The 21,224-nt window shown below is 37.4% G+C and overlaps 1 protein-coding gene across 2 annotated transcripts in view; it reads left to right on the top strand.

The window, feature by feature from the left end:
- xrn2 (5'-3' exoribonuclease 2) overlaps window positions 1-21,224 on the top strand; it is a 47,447-nt gene that overhangs the window by 16,439 nt on the left and 9,784 nt on the right. For both annotated transcript variants that reach the window (XM_007898346.2, NM_001292538.1), the window contains 13 exon segments: window positions 2,958-3,064; window positions 7,963-8,098; window positions 8,535-8,642; window positions 9,224-9,313; window positions 10,955-11,027; window positions 12,617-12,700; window positions 13,148-13,242; window positions 13,325-13,404; window positions 14,165-14,221; window positions 14,730-14,798; window positions 15,352-15,492; window positions 16,497-16,627; window positions 21,138-21,201. In XM_007898346.2, the coding sequence (XP_007896537.1) occupies window positions 2,958-3,064; window positions 7,963-8,098; window positions 8,535-8,642; window positions 9,224-9,313; window positions 10,955-11,027; window positions 12,617-12,700; window positions 13,148-13,242; window positions 13,325-13,404; window positions 14,165-14,221; window positions 14,730-14,798; window positions 15,352-15,492; window positions 16,497-16,627; window positions 21,138-21,201 (1,235 nt within the window).

The following is a 21,224-nucleotide window of genomic DNA, read 5'->3' as shown; positions in this document are numbered from 1 at the left end:
ATCACCATTTAGGGACTACTTCATGAATGGTTTGTGGCGGAGAACTGACATTACAGTTACCTTCAGTTGTATCATGATTTTCAATTTATGTCCTCTTTACTAACTTGTAGATCACCAGGAATAATCTATTACAATTTACCACAACAACAAATTACATTTGTATAGTGCCTTTCACGTCGGCACGACGTCCCAAGGCGTCCCACATCATAGTCCTTCATAATCTTGAAGACCTCTTCCAAGTCTTGAACTCTCACCTCTATTGATAGTGCCCTTCTTGCGTCCATCTTCATAACTGGAATGCCTCATTTGCAAAATCCTAATGAATCTATGTTGCAACTTTTCTATTGCTTTTATATCCTTGCTCTAATGGGGTGCCCGATACTCTCAATTGACCTAACTAAGATATTATACAAGTTCAACATTACCTTCTTGCTTTCGTATTCTGTTTCTCAGGATATAAAATAAAGGATGGTACTTAAGGCCTTAAAGTACCTGCACTAACACCAGTTATCTTTTTATATGCCAACTCTGCTCTTCTACTCAGTTTGCCAATTTGCTATTTATGTTGTATTTTCTTTCTTCTAAAATGTGTTGCTTCCCATTTTTCTTGTAACTGCATGTTTCGCCTCTGCCTGCCATGCAAGCCTATCTATGCCCTCCTGCAGTTTTTCACATACCTCACCATGCTTCTCAATTAGGAGTCAAAACAAATTACAATAATCCTTCAATTCCTAAATTTAGATTATTTACATATAGAGTAAATATGAGCAGCCCAAAACTGACCATTGTGGAGCACCAATCACTACATCTTCACAGTATGAGAACGTATATTTTATTCAAGAGTTAGGTTTAAACTTAATTTTATAGGGCACCTTATGAAATCCTTGTGAAAATTGTAAGAATCACTACACTTAAAAAGCAGGTAAGAGTTTGATACTGAACAGTACTCGGGTATGATACATAGCTGATTCCAGCAGTGACATTGGTGACCTGGACATCTGGCAGTTTGTATCGCTTCCCATGTGCGCGAGCATTGTAGTTACAGGTTGTGCGTTTGCTGTTATGGTGCAGAAGCTTTGACTGATGATCTTGCCCCATTTCAGACTAGTTGGGATTTTATGGACCTCAAATATCACATTCCCGAAATATAGCCTCTCCAGGGCAAATTGAAAAATGTTTATTTCAATTTTTATGCTGACTTTTTTTCTTAAAGTCAAATTGTAAGCTTAACATAGTAGCACCATCTCTTCTGGGTCAGAAAGTTGTGGGTTCAAGGCGACCTTCATCATGACTTTGAGTTCACAGTTTAGGCTGAGTCTCCAGTGCAGCTGGATGTACCTTCCTTTCCAGTGTGATGATGAACCAAGCAAGCTCCCACCTGCCTGTCAGGTGAATGTTAAAGATCCCTTGACACTATTCAAAAATAGAAGGGAGTTTCTCCAAATGTCCTATCAACAAAACCCTAGGAAAAAATTGGTCATTTGCTTCATGGATATTTTATGTGTGCAAATTAGATCCTGCAGTTGCCTATATTGTTACAGTTAAACCTGTGAAGCACTTAGAAATATTTTGACAATGATCAAAATATATTGTATAATATTTATATGTTGTATCAAAATATAAAAAAAGTGTTATCCTGTAATTTCATTAAAACAATGAGGCAAACTAGATCAATTAGCCTGATCTCAGTGGTGGTGAGAACAGCATTATATGGCATGTTGTCACTGGGCATCCACAGATGTAGTGAAGGTTGAGTTCATACAGCAAAATTGATGAGCATTTGAAAAGCCATAGGAGGAAAGAGAATACTTTTAATTATAATAGAAACTCGCGATTAATGGTAGTTAGTTGATTTGCCTATTTTGCCGTTATCATTGAAGTATGCTTATTAGTGAGTTGGGAATTTTGATCAGTTGGTTTCAATTAAAACAAGTCTGAAAAATGGCCTGTTTTGTGAAATGTTCACAAGGTAAGGTTCTACTGCACCTGGAAATGTCTAATTTTCCATTAATTTGAGGGCTGATGGGGACAGTATAAAAACTGATTACATTTCATGCCTGATGCATCAGTTCCATTTTGAAATACAAAACAATCAGTTATAGAAGTTACTGAAAGATGGCCAGTTCATAAGTGGAGGTGATCTTCCTTGCATCAATGTTGAGAATTGTTTTCCTTGCAGCATTCTTAGATTTCAATTATTTAGTACTGGAAATAAAGTAAAGGTTGCTTTGTATTATTTAAGTAGAGACTGAAAAGAAGTTGGTGTGACCAAAGGAGCATTTTCCACCAAGTTGGACGGATTTTGCCACAAGGTTGATTATTTTCAGAAATGGTCATGCTGCACATATCTGGTGATGGATGGTTTGGGTTCAAGATGTGTTTGGGCTTCCATGAGTGTGATCTCTGCTGTACGTGTAATTAGAATTAGGAATGTATGATGTAATGCTGGATACAAGAATGCATCAAGCCCCACCATTCTTGCAGAATTGCATGTAGTTTATTATTCTTTTAGAAGGTCCCAGTTTCACAGTGTACTATCACGGATGCATAAAAAAATAGTAGGTGTCTAATTAATGTGACAATTCTGCTTACAAAATGTTGAAATGTTAAAGAAAATGTATCTGAATGGATCTTTGAGTGAAATATTGTGCCAAAAGCACTAATTTTATAAATGAGAATTTAACATCCCTTGCTGATTTTTTTATTATATCAAAAGCAACATTTTAGTCCAAATTCTAGATGTTTTTCAATGAATGTTCTGATTTTATCTGCATATTGACAAACTTGATACTTGAATAAATTTGTGATATTTGCTTCAATAGTATTTCATTCAGTAAGATGTAGGGAGCACTCTAGTTTTGTTAGATGAGGTGTAAAGNTTTGGCAAGCCAGGTTACCGTTTTAATTGCTGTTTTGTGAAATGACGTAAAGATGCATTTTCACCTTCCCAACTTCAGGCTTCATCTCAAAATAGTGCGAATTCAGATGGGAGCCCAGTTCCATTGGGAACAAAGAGGAAGAATGAGGATAGTGATGAAGAACAGGAACCATCAGATAATATCAGGTACTGTTGGTAGATTGCCTTGTTATGTAGTAGTTCAACACATTGCTCAAATGGACACATGATAATTAGTACCATTTAATTTGAAGCAGCGAGTCTCTTCACCTCGTACACTATTGTTTCTTTTTAGCAATTAATGTTTAAGGGGCAGGATATTCGGCAAAGCTGTGGGAGATGCAGATGTTCGAGCTGTTCAGGCTGAGTAGTGAAATTAGTATGCGAGTAGGTCATCCTATTAAAAGTTGCTTCTTCCTTAGAGACCAAACTGCAGATTGGATAGACCTTTTTTTTCCATGCGTGCATCTGATTATGCAATCTGAACGCTCATACAAGCTCTAGCTAGTTCTGTCTGTTCCCATCTTGGAGTTAGCAGCAAATTATTGTTGGGGACTTTACAATGCATGCTGAAAAATGTATTTTAGGACTGAACGATGTGAACTGAGATTGACCCTTTGAAAGCCGTGCTGGTTTTAGATTAGAATAGTGGCTGGCAGCAGCAGTGAAAAAGTGAAGTCAATTTATGCTGATGGTTTATTTTGTACTTTGATTTTAGCATCAGGGTTGTGGTTGTAATCCAGTAGCATGTGCAGACTCTTGATGAGCTGATGGTTCCATACTGTTGCATAGCTGCGGTTGATCCTGGTAATCTCCTAAAATAAATGGCACTAGGCTTTTGGATCAATGTCTCCAGAAGTTCCTTACACCTTTGTCTCCAGAACCAGACATTATATAATTAAATCTGGTGCAGTGATGGGAGTTATAATTTTCCATATTTCTTAATCTAAACCAACAAAAGCCCTTTCATTCTGTTCTTTGTTTTTGTGGGGAGGGAAAAAAATATTTAACAAGGCACTGGACCTGTTTTTTCTGAACAGTGGCACGTAAAAAGACGTGTAGAAATGCATCTCATCTAGTGATTTTGAGGTGGGCTAGAAACTAATCATGCAAACAAAGGCTAGCCTTTCTATTTGTGTTCAATGTCTTAATCCGAAAGCTATGTTCCATGTGCAAATAATGATGTAGTTTGGGCAGAAAATGTTACTTTAATAGCTCATCAAAGAAACTAGTTTTTCTCATTTAAAAACAACATGAAGTATTGCTGTTTGCTTAAAAATGTTAAAATCTGAAGAGGTACGGATGATATCATTCACCAAGTCTACACTTGAGTTTCCAGCGGACCAAAATGAAAACAAATGACTTGTTAGTGAAGGATGATGCATTACACCAGTGGTTTTTAAAAATGTTAATCTTAAAATATATATTCAGCCTGAAATCTTCAGTACATTTTATGCTAACAAACACAGCTATACAAGAAGCTCAATATTCTCTCTAATTACTAAAACAATAGAAAAGTATTTCATTTAGCCCTCTGCATATGTTTAGGAGAGTCCTATTGTTCAGATTGAATGAATCATTGAGCAAGTGCTGCTTTCAGGGACGTTAGACTCTTTGAAGTCATTTGCGAATTAACTGACCTTTCCAATCCCATACCACACAAAGGTCTTCCTGCAAATTATCTCCCATCAGCAGTTATGTTAGCTGCTGCTGTCCTGATAGCAAGAATACTCAATTGCTTTTGTACTTTAGATACTGGCCGATTCAAATGTGTGATTCTTCCATGTTAATTTTATCTGAATTTTACCAGTGTTTGGTGTATAAATTCAGTTTATTTATCCTGTTGTCGGATTTTTTTCCTTGAAGACAATATGGCGTTGTTTTGCGTACCTCTCATCAGTAATCTCTGTATTGAACCCCAAATCTTAGCTCCCAAGTTCATTCATGGTAGCGCAGTAGTATCATTTTTGGATTGAAGGGCTGCTGATTTCAAAAGCACTTGTCAATAAAAATACACAATTTCTTCATCCAGGAGGAAAATGTGCTTTCTTCACTCAGTCAAGCCAGCTGCACTGAAGCAATAGACAGCGTTCGTCAGTCTGTCATGGTCATGTGAGCTAAGAACGCAGATGTATCTGGCTCCAGTTCAAAAAAAAGCCAACATCTTGGTGAAAGGTTTGACCTTTAGTACATACTGATTGAGCGCACTGAGACCCTACCCTGCGTGGAGGGCGCTATATATATAAGTCCACGTTGGTGTTGTTGTATTGAACCTCAATTCTAGAACCTGGACCATTGGCTTCGGTTGAAGAAGGATTTACCATAACCGAGAGTTTGAAAAATTTGCAGTCAGACAACACATCATGAAGTTTCTCAAAGGGATTATAATATTGCACAGCAAAACTAAAGGAACACTTCTATTTTTGTCATGCCTTTATCACATTGAAACATTTGTGCTTCACATTTCATTAAGATCAAGTGTAGAAACTTATTTTATTCGAATGCAGTGGCTATTTGCAGAAAGAAGGTCCTATCCACGTGAGCTGAATGACCAATTAATCCAGAAAATTTTGTTGGGATGCTGGAAGAAGCTGTGTTCTCTTTTCAAATATTTTCCTGGAATCTTCAATGTCCACCTGGAAAGCCGGGTGGAACCTTGGTTGAAGTTCTCATTTGAAACTTGGCACATCTGGCAGTGAAATTCTAACTGACACAAGCTATTCAATGCCTGCGGCAATAATTTGTTGAATAAGATTAGAAAATACTGGAATTATACAGCTGGATATTTTACATATTGTAGTTAAAGGTAATTGTTCTGACGAAAGGTCATTAGTGAGAGGTCAACTTCTTTCAGACTCAGGTTTTTAGTATGTCATGTTTTTTTATTCCAGTGTTTCTTTTGTTCATTTCTGCTGTAAATACTGTGCTGTGCCTCAGCTCGAAGCATGTCCTTGTAATAGGACATCTGCACCACTTGATGTTACAGGGAAATCCATTGTTAGGCATGAATTTCATTCTGGCGAATATTATGAGACTGTCAATAATTGAAGATTATGTGGGCTTCTGTTTGGGAATGAAAAACAGGAGTGGGAAGGTCAATATATAATTTGCATTGTGGCAATATTTTATTTGCCACAGTCTGGACTCAGTTTTGTCAGTGAGAGCTGCTATGACTTGAGTTTTGCATCTTCAACCTAACTTTTTCTGTTGCAAAGGAAATGTGAGTGGAAAGTTACCTTTGGTTCAGGTCAGGATGTGTGAATCGTAACTAGTTCCCCTGTCTTTTGGTGTAACTGCTCCACACAATGCCAGCTGCTGACAAGGCAGTTTCGGATTTTGAATTCTTATGCTAATGTGTTCAGCCAAAATCTCTGTTCAGTAAGTGAGACTAAATGACTGGTCTCTTAGACATGTTTTTAATCAGGGCTCAATCAAAATCTGCACATTAATGCCACTGATTTGGCCATGTTTTGTGGGTAGGTGTGTTCTGACAACTGGACACCCTTGGTTGGTAAAGTTTCTTACATTTGATATATATATATCCTTCTGCCGTTGGTTATGATAGGGGTTTGAGTATCCCTATAATGTCATTGAATACTGTACCTTTTTGGATCCAACGATGGAATACATGTCTTCATTGCTTCAGGTGATTGAAAGGTCTAATTTCAAGTCAGAAATAATCTCAATATTTCAGATTGCTTCAGTTTACCATTGCAGATTGCTTGAAATGGGCTTCCTTTGGGCATTTTATAATTTTGGCTGGTCTATCATCTAGATGGAAGTCCTATAATGATTCATCAGAGTGGTACCTAGGGTTAAAGGACTTAACTATGATGAACAGTTGTGTAAATTGAAACTACCGTTGGTGGCCGGGCTTTCAGGCTCTCTGCCCCCACACTCTGGAACTCTAACCCACGGTCCCTTTGTCTCGCTTCCTCCCTTGCCTCCTTCAAGGCCGGTCTCAAGATCCTTCTCTTCGATCATGCCTTTGGTCACCCTCCTACCTCTCTGCCTTCCCTCACCCCTACCCCACCCCTCCCCCATGCTCGGGCCCCGAAACCTGACTGTTCAGCGCTTTGGGACATCCGCCCAACGTGAAATGCGCTCTGTAAACGTAATTTTGTTGTTTGCATTGTTAAAGTTCAGGCAGTTGAAGTGTTGCATATAATAAAATTCCTTCGACTTGTTGGGAATCCAGGTTAAGAGAATTTAATTTACAAGTAAAAGTTAAAGAGATGAGAAAAAATTCTTTATGGGAATTCCTTGGCATCCAGAACGATCCTGAGCTCTCCTTTAAAGCTCCCTCACATCTGGTCTTTGATGAAGATTGTTTCACTTCACTTCCACCACATTGTCCACCTCTGCCCCTACCTCACTCTAAATGCCACCAAAACTCTTTGTTGTCTCCCGGCTGGATTTTTCAAATGAACTCCTCAATTGTCTCACAAGCTCCTCATCCATAAGCTTCCACTTATCCCAAACTCTGCTGCCTGCATCTTTACCCAAACCAAACTCCATATATTCATCACCCCAGTCCTTGCCAGGCACCATTGGGTTCTTCTCTCCAGAAAAATTGATTTCAATGTGTTGCTCTCCCTACAAATCCCTTCTTGCCCAAGCTCTTTGCAACCTCTCCGATCTCTTCCCACACCATTCCTGCTCACCCTTCCAATTGGCTAACTCAGGATTGTTGCAGAGGCCCCACCCTACTTTTCGTTGTTGAACTTTCTGATTCTACATTCCTCCCTCTGGAATTGCTCCCTGTACTCCCCTCTCCCCCCCCCCACCCCCCCCCAATTCCTGCCTTAAAAGCTGCCTCTTTGACCTTGCCTATCATCATCTCCTTCCTTCCTCTGCCCCATCATTATAAAACACTCGAAGAGGCTATTCTACATGAAAGGTGCTATATAAATGTAAGTTTTGTTGTTACACCAATGCATTACATGGAACAGTGGAGGCATTTGATAATCTCTCGAGGAGCCCAAGAGAGTGATTGATAAATAACTGATGAGTTAAGAATATTGAGGAAATAGAGGCTCATGTAGCAACTGTTTTTTGTGGTCCAGGCTTTGGGAAGAAGGTTGGAAGCAACGTTACTACAAAAACAAGTTTGATGTGGATGCAACTGATGCAAAATTCCGCAGAAAGGTTGTAGAAGCCTATGTTGAAGGTCTGTGTTGGGTTCTTCAGTACTATTATCAGGTATGTATTACTATGGTATATATTATGATGTGTGTATATCATATAAATGTACCATTTAGAATACTGTGGGGATATTATTGTGCTCTCTGCCTTATGGTTTGATTTCATTGTAAAATTGCTTCTTATAGCTAATTTTCCTTGTGGTAAAGGAGGAATTTACAGTGATGTGAAGTAACTTTCACACAAACTGGACCAAATCGATTTGGTACATAACCGTTGACACAAGTGCGGCTGTATTGCTGTGTCTGAAGCTTGTCTTGTGGTTGTGGAGTAACACTTCTTTCATGAACAGATTTATTAGATAGTGGTTGCTATTTTGTTACAAATAAATGCTGGGGTAAGCAATGAAAGTTGGAGATTCATCGTAACAACCTTATTAATTGTCTTTCAAAGAATTAATTGATATAAATGATATTAAGGCTTTGATTGCTTACAGGGTTGTGCTTCATGGAAGTGGTTCTTTCCATTCCATTATGCACCATTTGCTTCGGACTTTACTGACATTAAAGAACTACCTACAACATTTGAAAAGGGAACAAAGCCGGTAAATTTTGCAATAAATATTTTTGGTACACTGAAATGCCTCGTTTAACGTGTGAAACCCTGTAATTGGAAAAACGTTTCCTCAAGTCTTATCAGGTTGGGAACAGTTAAGAAAAACATCCTTGGTGGCAACTGTGTCACTTTGAATTCACTTTTAATGCATACTTTTAAATCATGTTAGTCAGCTCAATACTGGTGTATTAGGCAAGCTGGAAAGAAATACAACTACAAAATAGTCATTACACCTTATAGTAAAACAACATTTTTTAAGCACTTTGACTATATGATAAGGTGCTATGTAATAATAATAATCCTTGCATTTGATATAGCGCTTTTCACGTCTTTTAGACGTCTCAAAGTGCTTCACAGAATATACTGTAAAGTAAATTGATTATATTTTGTGGATGAAATGCAAGGATTATTCCAAGTAACTCTGTAGTTTGTGCAACAAATAAATCAGTTTTGATAGCCTTCTTTGTAACTTAAATGCAGACGTTCAGATGTTTAAACAAAAAAAAATCTCTTGGCAGAATTTTCTAAATATTTGTTTGAGAGCAATTTTGTCTTGCTTTGTTCTTACAGTTCAAACCACTGGAGCAGCTGATGGGAGTTTTTCCTGCAGCAAGTGGTAACTTCCTCCCTGAGACATGGCGTTATTTGATGTCTTATCCGGTAATGTTTTTATGATTGAGATTGTTGAGCCATAAAATGGAGACAATGAATGTGAAGTGATTTTACATCTCAATAAAAATGGATTCAAATTCTAGCTAACATAAGATTAGTTTCTTGTGGTTTGGTAAAGATGCATTGGAACTTGATCTTTTCATTTATCACTGAATATTAATATACAAATGAATATCTGGTTGCAGTATATAACATCTGTAATTGATTCTGAAAGACATACTAACAGGATGAATTAGTAGGATATTTGACCCAAGCAGTGATGGACAAGTTAACTTGTCAGAGTCTGTCAAGCAATTGGGCCTTGCTGAGAGTATTTCCATTTGACAACTTTCTTATGTTTTACACACAAGCATGTTAGATCAGCTTGGTAAAGGCATATCAGTCATTGGTGACTGAACTTTTGATAGGCTTAAATTTAGTTTAGCTCATTAGCCAAGCTTTTCAAAATTGCTTCTGTCTCCAAGATAGAAAAAAAATAGCATTTCAGTAGATTCATTACGGGAATATGCTGTTGATCTTAACGGAATGTGACCCTAAGACTTGAATGTATGTGAACTAAAGTTAAAATTGATTACGTGGAAACTGGAGATTTTCTGCACTTGTTGAAGGTTGTAACAAATCAATTGATTGAATTGAAATTGACTGTGGTTAGCGAGCTTGCCTCGCAAGTGAGAGGACCGTTTGATTCCCAGGCAGGGGAAACCTTAGGCAAGTTTCCTATACCCACATGCCTCTGTTTACCTAGCCGTAAGTAATAACCCGGCTGTAAGTCAATTGATGGATCGCTTTCCAAGGGTAACAATCGATCCAAAACAAGGGGAAAAACGTGGTCACTCAGTCCACGACTGTTTGTGGGACACTACTATGTGTAATTGCTGCGTTTCGCCCACAAAATATGCTGTCAATCCACTTTACAATATATTCTGGGAAGCGCTTTGAGACTTCTCAACGACATGATAAGTCACTAGTTCAAAGACTCGTGTACATTTTTAGATTTTATGGAGGTTTTGAAAATATACTACAAATAATGTATGAACACATTGAGTCTGTTTAAAGGCAATGTGTTTTTACATTGATACAAAAAGTATATTCAAAATGTAATTTTGTGTTAATTATTGCTACAGGTAGTCTCTGCTTTAAATTCATTAACAGAGCAATTTTAATTGGTTTAAAATATTGTATTTGAGGCTAATTCTTTTGTGAGGAATACATGATCTACCAGCAAAGCCTCTATCAAAATTCTGAGATTTGTTTTTATATGGCGTGCCTTATTATAGAAGTTTAATTGCAATTTGTTATTCTTGGTCATTTGATTTTTACATGAAATTGTTAGATCTTCAGGAGCAAGTGCTAATGTACCTCAATGAGAACAAAGCTCAGTATAAGTACTCATTTTAAAAACATATCCTTGTTAATTGCTTGATAATTCTTAATAAATGGCTGAAAATTGACAAAAGCATATTGTATTAATTATTCCCAGGCAAATATGAAATATACTGTTTAAATTTGTTTTAAAAGCTGCACCAAAGGCTAATTTTCTTGTAAGAAATGGATATTTTGGTACATAATGACAGCCTGGAAGATGGTCATCATTAAAAAAGAAATTTAACATAATTTTCTTCACAACAGAATTCTTCAATCATTGACTTCTACCCTGATGATTTTGCTCTTGACTTAAATGGAAAGAAATTTGCTTGGCAAGGTAAGATTATCAGCTCCAATCTGTATTCTCTTCAATCCATATATGCTTCTCTGAATAAAATAAGATTTTAAATATGGATGGCAAACCTTGGCTGTAATGTTGTTGAATTTTTTTCTCAGAGAAAGAAAATTAGACATCCAAGATTTTTTAGATTAAAAGCAGACCTATGTTTGAAAAATGGGTGACTATTTCTGGAGATGAGAATAGATTTGATTCTAGACCTGAATAAGGATAAGCAATGAGTAATTTTGTCTTTATTTGTAGATGAATAAGAGTGAAATTATTCCCTTTTTCTCACCCATTATTTTGTATTTGGGAGCATTACCATTTTAATAATAAAATTAATCTTTGCATTTGATACAGCACCTTATAACGTTGTTGAGATGTCTCAAAACGCTTCACAGAATATATTGTTAAGTGGATTGACTATTTTGTAAGCAGAAAGTGGCAGCCAATTGTGCACAGCAGTTTAACAAGAAAAAAGATTACCAAAATAATCGATTATTTCAAGAATTCAGCTCCTGGTGCAGAAGCTTAGATTTTGTTTCTAGGTTCATAGCTCTTTTCTAATAAAATGGAAGTTTTGTGCAACTGTTTATTACTTATTTTACACAGTTGAAAGTTATGTCAACACCTTAGTAGGTTTGCAAACCCAAGTGACCGTTAAGATGCTGTGTTCCATGCTTAGTTTTCATTAGCAGGGACTTAGGGCTGATATTGTTATTGCCTTTATTTAGTTGTTCTGAACTTTCTGGTGTTCAATAATTTCTTGGTTAAATTATTTATGTTGCCCAATGTTAGGTTTTGGATCTTGCTCTCTGTTGTGCAAAAGTTGGCCATCATGTTTCCCTTGAAACTACCCACTCTCTAACCTTTGGAGTCAAAAGCATTGAGAGAAATTTGGGTAGTAACACAACATAAACAAAAGACCAGCCCTCAACTGTCCAGCGCCTTGTGACATCCTCCCATCGTGAAAAATTATATAAATGCAAATTGTTGTTGCTGGGTCACGACACCTCTCCAGGCTAGGTTATTCAGTGGCAAAAGTTGCTTTCATTATTAGTTCAGCCTCCACAAACAATAGTTCCTCCACAAGCAGAAATGTTGTTCTAATTTGCAAGAATCATGGCTATGAATATTTCAGGAAGAGTATGGGTAGGAATACATTAAGGACTGTTCTATTAAAAAGTATACTCGTTGGCTTATGCTGGAAGTCATGGGTAACACTGCAAAACATTCAAACTTGCACTTGCTCAGAACAGTGTAAACCCCTAAGGTTGACCAAGCTTCGATCAATATTCAAAGAGATTGAGGAATCCCAGGAACACCCTTTTAATAATCCTTCCTTTTAATACAGAACTGCTTGGCCGATTCAGAAAAGGCCTGTCTACTAATTTATTTTAAAGTAGAATTCACTTGTGGTTTTAAAGGAAAGCTTTTATAAAAGTATGACCTGTCTCGATCTTACATTCAATGTGTATTGCTAATTTATTAGGAAAGTAGTAGCAAGATTAACCAAAGAAATTTGTTTGAATCAATATCTCTACTAGTTACTTCGAGCACTAATTGATTGATTGCCTGCCTTTTAGGTGTTGCACTGCTGCCTTTTGTTGATGAGCGACGGCTGAGAGGTGCTCTGGAAAAGGTTTATCCTGACCTCACTTCTGATGAAAGTAAGCATTATGATGCTTCATCATTTTGACTGTGCAGTTATTAAGCTTTTTCAGTGTTCGTATACTTGCATGTATTACAAAGCCTTAAAGGAAGCAATGGCTGGGATGGCTTTTTATAAAAAGAGAATTGTGAAAAAAGGACAGAATCCATAGAAGTGATAAAATATATATATTTGTTTGCCATTGGTTTAAGGGTTTTATTTTTAAGTTCTATTTTTTAATTGTAATCAGCAGAAATAAACACATATGTGGGGGAGGACATGTTTCCAGGGCTATGGAGAGAGAGCGGGGGATTGGGATTGAATTCAAAGAGCCGGCACAGACACGATGGGCCAAATGGCCTCCTTCAGTGCTGTGTAATTCTATGATATGACAATTTAATCATGAATAAATGATGCATTAGTTGTTTTTAAACAAAATAAACTTGTGAATATGTTTTAATTCCAGCTCGGCGGAACAGTCTTGGAAGTGATATCCTGTTTGTTGCAAATTCTCACAAACTCTTTGATTTCATTGTTGAGATGCAAAAGAATGATTCTCAGGTTCGTTTAGTCTGATGTTTATATTGGATGTTTTATTTTTCTCATAATGAATATCCTTACTAAATAAAGTTTGCTTTTGCAGGAATTGCAACTTCCTCCTGAGCTTTGTCATGGTATTGGTGGTTTGCTCACATCGGAAAGTGATGCAGTGAAACCAGGACAGTAAGTGTTCTTTGTTTGTAATATTATTTTCAACTGAATTCTCTGATCGTAAAGTTGAAGCATCTTGGATATGGAGATAGAATGGGCTCCTCTATATAGCCACAATCTTGTCTTCACTCTTTTTGATGGTATTTGGTGTAGCTTGTTTTTAATTTCAAATGTGAGGATCTTTAAATCTTTTTCTGGCTTTATAGAGTTTATTTCTGTTACTCTTTCAACAGGTTAGAAGTGTGGGTGAAGGAGCTTGTGCTCTATCATGTGTAGGAATTCATGGCAAATAAACAGACTGTGATTTCATGTGCATCTAAAGATTTGAACCAAGCTGCATAATTGCTCTTGCTTTCATGATATAGTACATTTTCTCCACTTAAGATGGTAAGCTTGTGAATAGGCTTGTTTCAAGCTCTGTTTCCAAGATGTAGATGAACATCTTACCTATATCAGTTTAGGAGGCTTCATGTGGGCTGTCCCGATCACAATTTAACAAAACTAGTTATGCATTTAAACTTGCATTGAAATAATGAGAAAGTTAACTAATATCCAATTTTTCCTATGCAAATTGTATCTTTCACTGGTGTACGTGAAGTGGTGATTTTACAAGCAGCGGTGTAAGACTACTGTGGGTAGATATTGTTGTCAGCACAGGAATAAGTTATGGTTGCATGGGCAGAAATAAGATATTGAATGGTGAGGAATAGTTTAAACACAAACAATTGCCATTTAAAGCACATGTGTTATATTTCTATCTCATTTCTTTTAGGATAGTAGTTTCTCCAGTTCCAACCTTGAAGGACATTAATGAAAATAATGTTTGCAGGTGAGTCAAAAAATATTAAATCTCTTCATACATCCAGTCACAAGCCTTATATTTGATATAGTGCCTTTCACATATGGAGGACAAAGTGCTTTATAAGAAATGCATTAAAATGTTGTGATTGCATTTTATAGGCCAACATGGCAGCCAGTTTGCGCACAGCAATGTCCCACAAACAACCATGAGTCAATTTTAACTAGGAATTATTGGCCAGGGCACCGGGGGAAACTCCTTTTCGAATAGTGTTGTGTGATCTTTACTGTGAATAAACAGAAAGGACCTTGGTTTAATGTTTCAAACAAAGGACAACACCTCCAACAATGCAACACTCCCCCAACTCTGCACTGAAGTGTCAGATAGTGTCAGGCTAGACTACGAGTTCAAAATCGCAGCCTGAATCTATAATCCTATGCCCTATGATGCAGACGCAAAAGAACTACAACTGAGCCAGGCTGATGCAAATTTATTCATCTAAAATGGATACTCAATACATTTTATCTTTTCCTTGCAGTGTAATGTTCAAAGATCCCCACTATGAAGAAGATTATATTTTTAAGGCGTGTGTGTTACCTGGAGCAAAGTAAGTTACATTTGTTTAAACGCATCCATCCTATACAGCAAGAAGTAAATGTTTAAAGGATGTACCATTGAATTTACATACTTGTCCTATTGTGTTAAAGATGTGTTTTCTGAAAATCCCCTTTGATACATTACTCAGAGCCCAGATATATTACTTCTTGGAGCGCCATAGATGATCAACACCCAATGTAGAATTTCAATAACTTCAGCCACAAGATACTTCCACGTGACATACAATACAAAATTACTTGCTCATAAATAACATTCAAAATGGATTACCTGACAGCATTTAGTAAACTGAGGAGTGAACGCCATGATTCACATCTGTCGTGTTTATATTGCAGCAGACGCAGGCCACACAACTCTTGAACCAATCTCCTTGAGCAGTGTGACTGTTTGATTTGTACTTTCTGTACCCTGTTTATTCTTCATGTTTAACTGAGTTGTCTCAGTAGTGGTAATTATTGACCAAACGTGTTGTTCAAATGCAATCTTCAGATTCTAAGTACTTGGTTGTATGTTCATGGAATTGTTTGGCTTCAATGATTTTTCAGAAAACCTGCAAAAGTACTGAAACCAGGTGACTGGGAAAGATCTCAAGCTAATAACTCAAGACAACCTTGGAGGCCCAGGCTTGGCTTTAATCCAAATCGACCGCAGGCCCACTTGGATCAGGCAGGGTTTAGAGCGCTTGGGTAAGTGACATTCAAAATCATCAAATGTTGAGGTGCCAAGGAGAAGGGCTTTTATTTCTAACTTCGCCATCTATGAGACAAGACTGCCCCTGCAATCTGGTTATGGCTACCTCAGTAGTAAAATTTGAGTCAAATCCAGCATTGAGTGAGTGTTGGTTAATTGCAGATTTCAAGTTTTGCATGCTTTTCAATTATTTGTATTTGATTGAAGACAGTATCTTGTAAATTACAATCCTGCATGTCTTTCAGGCTTCAGTGGCCTATGAGAAGTGCTAAAACTTGGCTTCAAAAATTATATTAAATACCAAATGACAGGGATATACACTAATGAGAACCATCTTCATTAATTTACATCAGCACACATCTTTGCCACAGAGAAATCTGTTCTTAGGGTGCGGCTTGATGAAGCACTCTCCGAAGTTTGGATTGAGTGCAGTTAAGAGAATTGGCAAGATCACTTCTTCAGAGATCTACCAGCTGTGGGTAATATAGTTGGGAGAAGGCATTCAGAAAGGGGGTGTCCTGAAAAACATATCTCAAACTAGTGAGTTTACCTGCAGCTTGTCATTGGGCAAAGTTCACCTGGTCTAAGTGCTAAGGCCACCTTGATTCCAGACTGGCACCTTTTCTCCACGGCCACAGCCTGAGGCAGAATTTTCCAGATAACTGCTAATCATATTCCCTAACATTTAAGATAAGTAAGTAAATCCTCGCTAACCTTTGAAATGAAGAAAAATGAATTTCAAATAAATTCAACAGACAAAAAATAACAATAATTTTGCACTCACTACTGTACCCTGCAGCTCTGTTAATGTCTTCAGCTAAACAAATCAGTGGCAAGCTGTAGGCATCACATTGGCAGGCGGGAGTTTGAAAACGTCAGGTGAACTTTTGAATTGCCGAATCGCAGTGTTTTTCAGACCCGGTCTGACTAATTCTCAATTCCAGATATGTGGATAGGCAGTTGGTTATGGTACTCATGTTGCCATTTTTTTTTTTATCAGCCATTTTGTGTCAAAAGATCGGCATCCAGGAGGAAGTGGCGTATACAGTAATGCTCCTCCACCTGGTTCTTTCCAGCACGGGGCAAGTGCTCTTCCCCCACTGATGAGAGGACCACCTGTCCAACTTTCAGGTAAGACATTTTGTAAACTTGTGATTTACAGTTTAAATGTCTCCTAAGATACCATGAAACTGTCTATTTAAAAAATATGATTGTTGAGTTTCCATCCTGACTTCAGAAAGTTAGAAAGAACTTTCATATTTACTGTGGTTTATTCTCAAGTACACAGGTGTCAGCCATTTTGCTAGGAACATGTCAAAAACACACAAATATCTTTGTATTTGATGTAATGTCAAAAGTCTTGAAGTGCTTGACAGGTAATTGCTGTCAACCGTAAGTATTATTTGGAGCCAAATGTAACAGCCAATTTGCACACAGCAAGGTCCCACAAACAGCCATGAAGTAAAGAATTTAAGTGTATATAACAAGGAACTAGACTTTTAATTAAAAAAGTGATCTGTTTACATTTATTCAGTAATCGTGGTGCTCATCTGCTTCCATAAGCATTAATTTTGATACTGTACTTAGTTTTTGCCAGCACAATGTTACTAAAGTAATACTGTAGAGCCCGTTATATTGCAGTGATTGGGGTCGATAAATTCCTAACGAGCCTTATCGCAGGGCCTGATCACCGCCGGTCAGCACTCGTGCTAATGATATCACTGCATATGTGCACAGAAAGTTGACTGGCTTTCTGCGATTAAAAAATGACTGTTTGATTTCTGGGTCATTAGATCATGGACACCGTCATTGCTCAGTGCGCTTGAAGTGGCATCAGCAGCAAGCTAATGACCCAAAAGTTGGCCTTTTTTTGTGTGTGGGAAGCTGGCTGTGGTTCCACAGGACACCCATCGTATAAGCGAATCATGCTATAACAAAGTTGTGTTAACATCCCACAGAATTCTTTATCACTTGTATTGGTGGTTTAAAGTGTTTAAAATCTGGACAATAAACATTGATCCAAGTTCAGATTTTTTAACTCCAGTTACTGATGGGGTAGTCAACTGAATCACAGTCTTAAGTGCTGACTGGTCTGCTGTCAATCATCTAAAGTAGTCATGTTGATTCTGAATTGAAGGCAATGATCTGGAGTGGCGGTTTACTTGAAATGGATACCACAGCTTTGAAAAACAAATTCAGTAAATTTTAAAGGAAGTTATAAATTGCACTCGGATACAGAATTGTAATCCTACAATGTATTGTGAAAAGTGCAATATCGATTGCCTGCTTGTCGTCCTATTTTAACAAAACGTCAAAGCAAAATCTAGTTGCTCAATAAACTGGCAGTAATTGCATACTCTCAGAGCCTCAAAAGACTTTGGAGGATGCCCTATGAGCCATTGCGACCATTACCCTCTCTTTCCTCTTCTTTTCTTCCCTTCCTTTCCCCATTGCTCTAGGTAGAAACAATCTGTTAAAAATTACTGGTTATGCTGGGAGGACAGTATGATAAATCAATGTCAATTTTTCCTTTGCCCTGAAATACAAGTTGTGGGTGTTTTCATCAGCGGTTCTTTGATTTGGCTAGAATATTTCAGCCTCCACACTACTGATGAATTGTCTGAGTGCTGATAACTTGTAGAAGTCAAGTACAGTCTTAGGCACTCGATGTGAATAGTATATTTGGATTTTGCAATCCAAAATTGAATCTGATTTATGACATGCTTTCATTTCTTTGTAAGCTTGCCAATTAGCTGCATTTTAAATTGGTTTTGATTAGTGCAATCAGCAAACACCAAGGCTCTTCCTGATTCACACTGATTCACAAGAGTTGTCGCTTCAGTTCCTGGTAAAAATGCTAAGATGCATTGAAAAGTATGGCCTGATAAGGTTGAAAAGTGATGAGCTTTTCTCTCTGCAATTTAATTCTGAATTGTTCAAAAAAGACTGGCTTTTGTTTCTTAAAAAGGAAACTGATCCTAATTGTACCAAGCTGTTTTTCAGTGATATACTGTGTTCAAATTTGATCAGTAAATTCAATTTTCAGATTGATATTCTGATTTTCTCCCGCTCCCCTTGTTGATTATTCCAACAGCTCTATAAAGTGATATTTTACCCACCTAATCAGCCTTCATTATCAGTAACTTCAAATTCTATGAGCTCAAATCTTCCTTTGCCTATGTCAGAAGCTGAGAGAGTTCACAATGGTGATAAACATCTTGCACATGATTGCTGCAAACACAATCTGTAATTAGAAATTTGGGATTGCATTGCATTATTTTTGCTATATTCAAATTTTATCTGCATCTGTTGGATTTAAACTTGCTGTAGTTCTAAGATGAAATCTATGCTCATTGATTTTAAATATTGTACTTTCATAATGTGGTGATAATGTATTTTGCTTTTAAAAAAATCAGACTTTGGCTTGAAATGCCACATTCTGCTTTTCATTTGTTCCTAAATTGAGCAGTGAATGAGTCGGAGTCAGTGGTCAATATTTTCTGGATGCTATTGCTCAAAGATTGCATTGTAGCCTTTCCGAGTTCACATTTTTACTGTTGTAATGAATCTGATTATAAATTTCTTACTGATCTTTGCAATTTTGATTCAACTTAAAAAATTGTGTGATAGTGACAAGAAAATCCCTCAGGCAGTTTACACAATCACATAACCATCACATCTCTATTTTTATGTTTTCCACCAAGAATAAAAAAGGTATTTGGTTGTTGTAAAGAAAACTCCACAAAGTGACTTAAGCAGCATGTTGTCTGTCTGATCTGTTTATTGCTGCCATTCTCACTTTGGAAATCTCCTCTGAGCATCGGGGGGAAAAGAATATTGTATAAGAACCACTGCAGAAAGCTTTTGTGTGGTTTGTTTTTTGAGACTTGTACAAAATTATGCTTTATGGGAAATACCATTTTAGATCCACTAGCTTCAAATTTCTTCTTACAGAATTATAGATAGATTTGATCTTGTGATTTTTAGTGGTGTATATTGGGAAAGCCTTTCCACTGCTCTGGAAAGGAGAACATTATCTTGTTACTGTTGTTTGCTGTCAACTCTTCTCTCCTGGACTGTTTCCTGTTACCTTTTCTTATATCAATGGTACCAAAATTATAGAATTGGACGGATTGTGTTGAACTGAGTGCTTTTGAAGGGAGTGTTGAACATTTATATCGTCCCTTTGGTGGAACGAGACAATTTTTAAAAAAAAAGTCTCTCCTAATTCTAGGCAGTAAATAGCTCTTAGGTTAGGTCTTACCAGCTTAGCCTTCAAAGAGCAACACATTCAGTGGGTGGTGTTTGTTAATGAGAGTTAATTTTGCTTTCTTAGAACCTCAACCACCCAGGAGGAGAATGTCAATGCTTTCTTTCATTCTGCTTCATTGGGCAGCAACTTTGTCAGCTTTTAATTAGGTCTAATAAACAAACACTTCAGCTCATTGACGAAGAGTTGTCAATGAAACTAGGATTTAGATTTACTTACAATTTGTTCATCCTTGTGAAATGTCCCTGGAATGATAGATCGGGAATCTTCAACGTATTTCTCGATTGAGCAAACTTATCAGGCTTCCAATTTGGTTTGCATTGGTATGTTGATGGCAGCTAATATCTTCCCATCTGAGCCCAGGTGGAATGAAAACAGACAAGTTGGTGGCACCTCTGAGCAAAATTATTTGTGTACATCATTGCACCATTCCATAAACATATGGTTATATCTTGGTATTGTCAAACTGAGGTTAACAGCTTTTAGAATTTTGCAGAGATAGGATGGGGAGTGGCCCTTGAGATATTTGAAAGTGAGAGTGCAAATCTTGAATTTTGAATGGGGAACCAGTGAAGCCGAGTGAGAATTCAGGTAATGGTCTTGTCAGGCTTGGTGCAGGAGAGAACACTGGATGGTTTGCAGCTTGTGTAGAGAGGACTTGGTGAATCTGGTGAGCAGGGTGTTGGAGTAGTCAACTCTGGAGGTGATTAAAGTATGGAAGAGGGTCTCAGCAGTTTGTTGGAGGAAGTAGGACCAAACGCACACACAATCTGTAGCTATGGTGGCTCCTTAGTAGAAGTGTGTAAGTCGCACTGGTTGGATGTAGCTAAGCTTTCTTCTTCCTCATCAAACTAATTGTCGTTCGGTGAAAGAACCTTCACCAGAATCTGGCTTATTCTTGGCTGCAATAAAGAGCTTGGCACATTGGTGCATTCTCCTGATAAATGCCATTCCATTGATATATGCCATTCTTTGTACAGACAATTCCTGATTCCTTTTCATACGTTTCTCCTTGAAGATCAGAGGGAGGAGTGGAGTATACACTATAGTTCTGATTTGAGGGATCAAACCTCGAATGACCGAATGACCTGTTCTCATTCAATGTTTCATACTTAAAACGCACGTCTTTTAAATCAGTTTGTGCAATCAACAGAAAAGGTGATACACATAGTGAAATTGAGTCACATTAACATTAAAGTGAGCATCATCTTGCAAATTCACTGAGTGAATTAGAAATCTGACAAGTTTATGTATAAAAGCAGAATTGATACAGAAAAAACAGTCCCAAATGTTAAATTGTCAAACTATAGGGTGAAAGTGCTGAACTTATAACAGCCCAGTTATGAAGTGTAATAATTTTATTTACTGCAGGTTTGAGACCACAAGATGCCTGGCGAGGCATCCAACCACTGTTTCAGCAAGCTCAACTCCAAAGGTAAATAAATTACATTGTTTAAC

This window comes from Callorhinchus milii, unplaced genomic scaffold (genome assembly GCF_018977255.1).
Source record: "Callorhinchus milii isolate IMCB2004 unplaced genomic scaffold, IMCB_Cmil_1.0 Scaffold3, whole genome shotgun sequence".
NCBI lineage: Eukaryota > Metazoa > Chordata > Chondrichthyes > Chimaeriformes > Callorhinchidae > Callorhinchus > Callorhinchus milii.
Note: the sequence above shows the minus strand (reverse complement) of the source record. Positions and strands in the feature narration are given on the sequence as shown.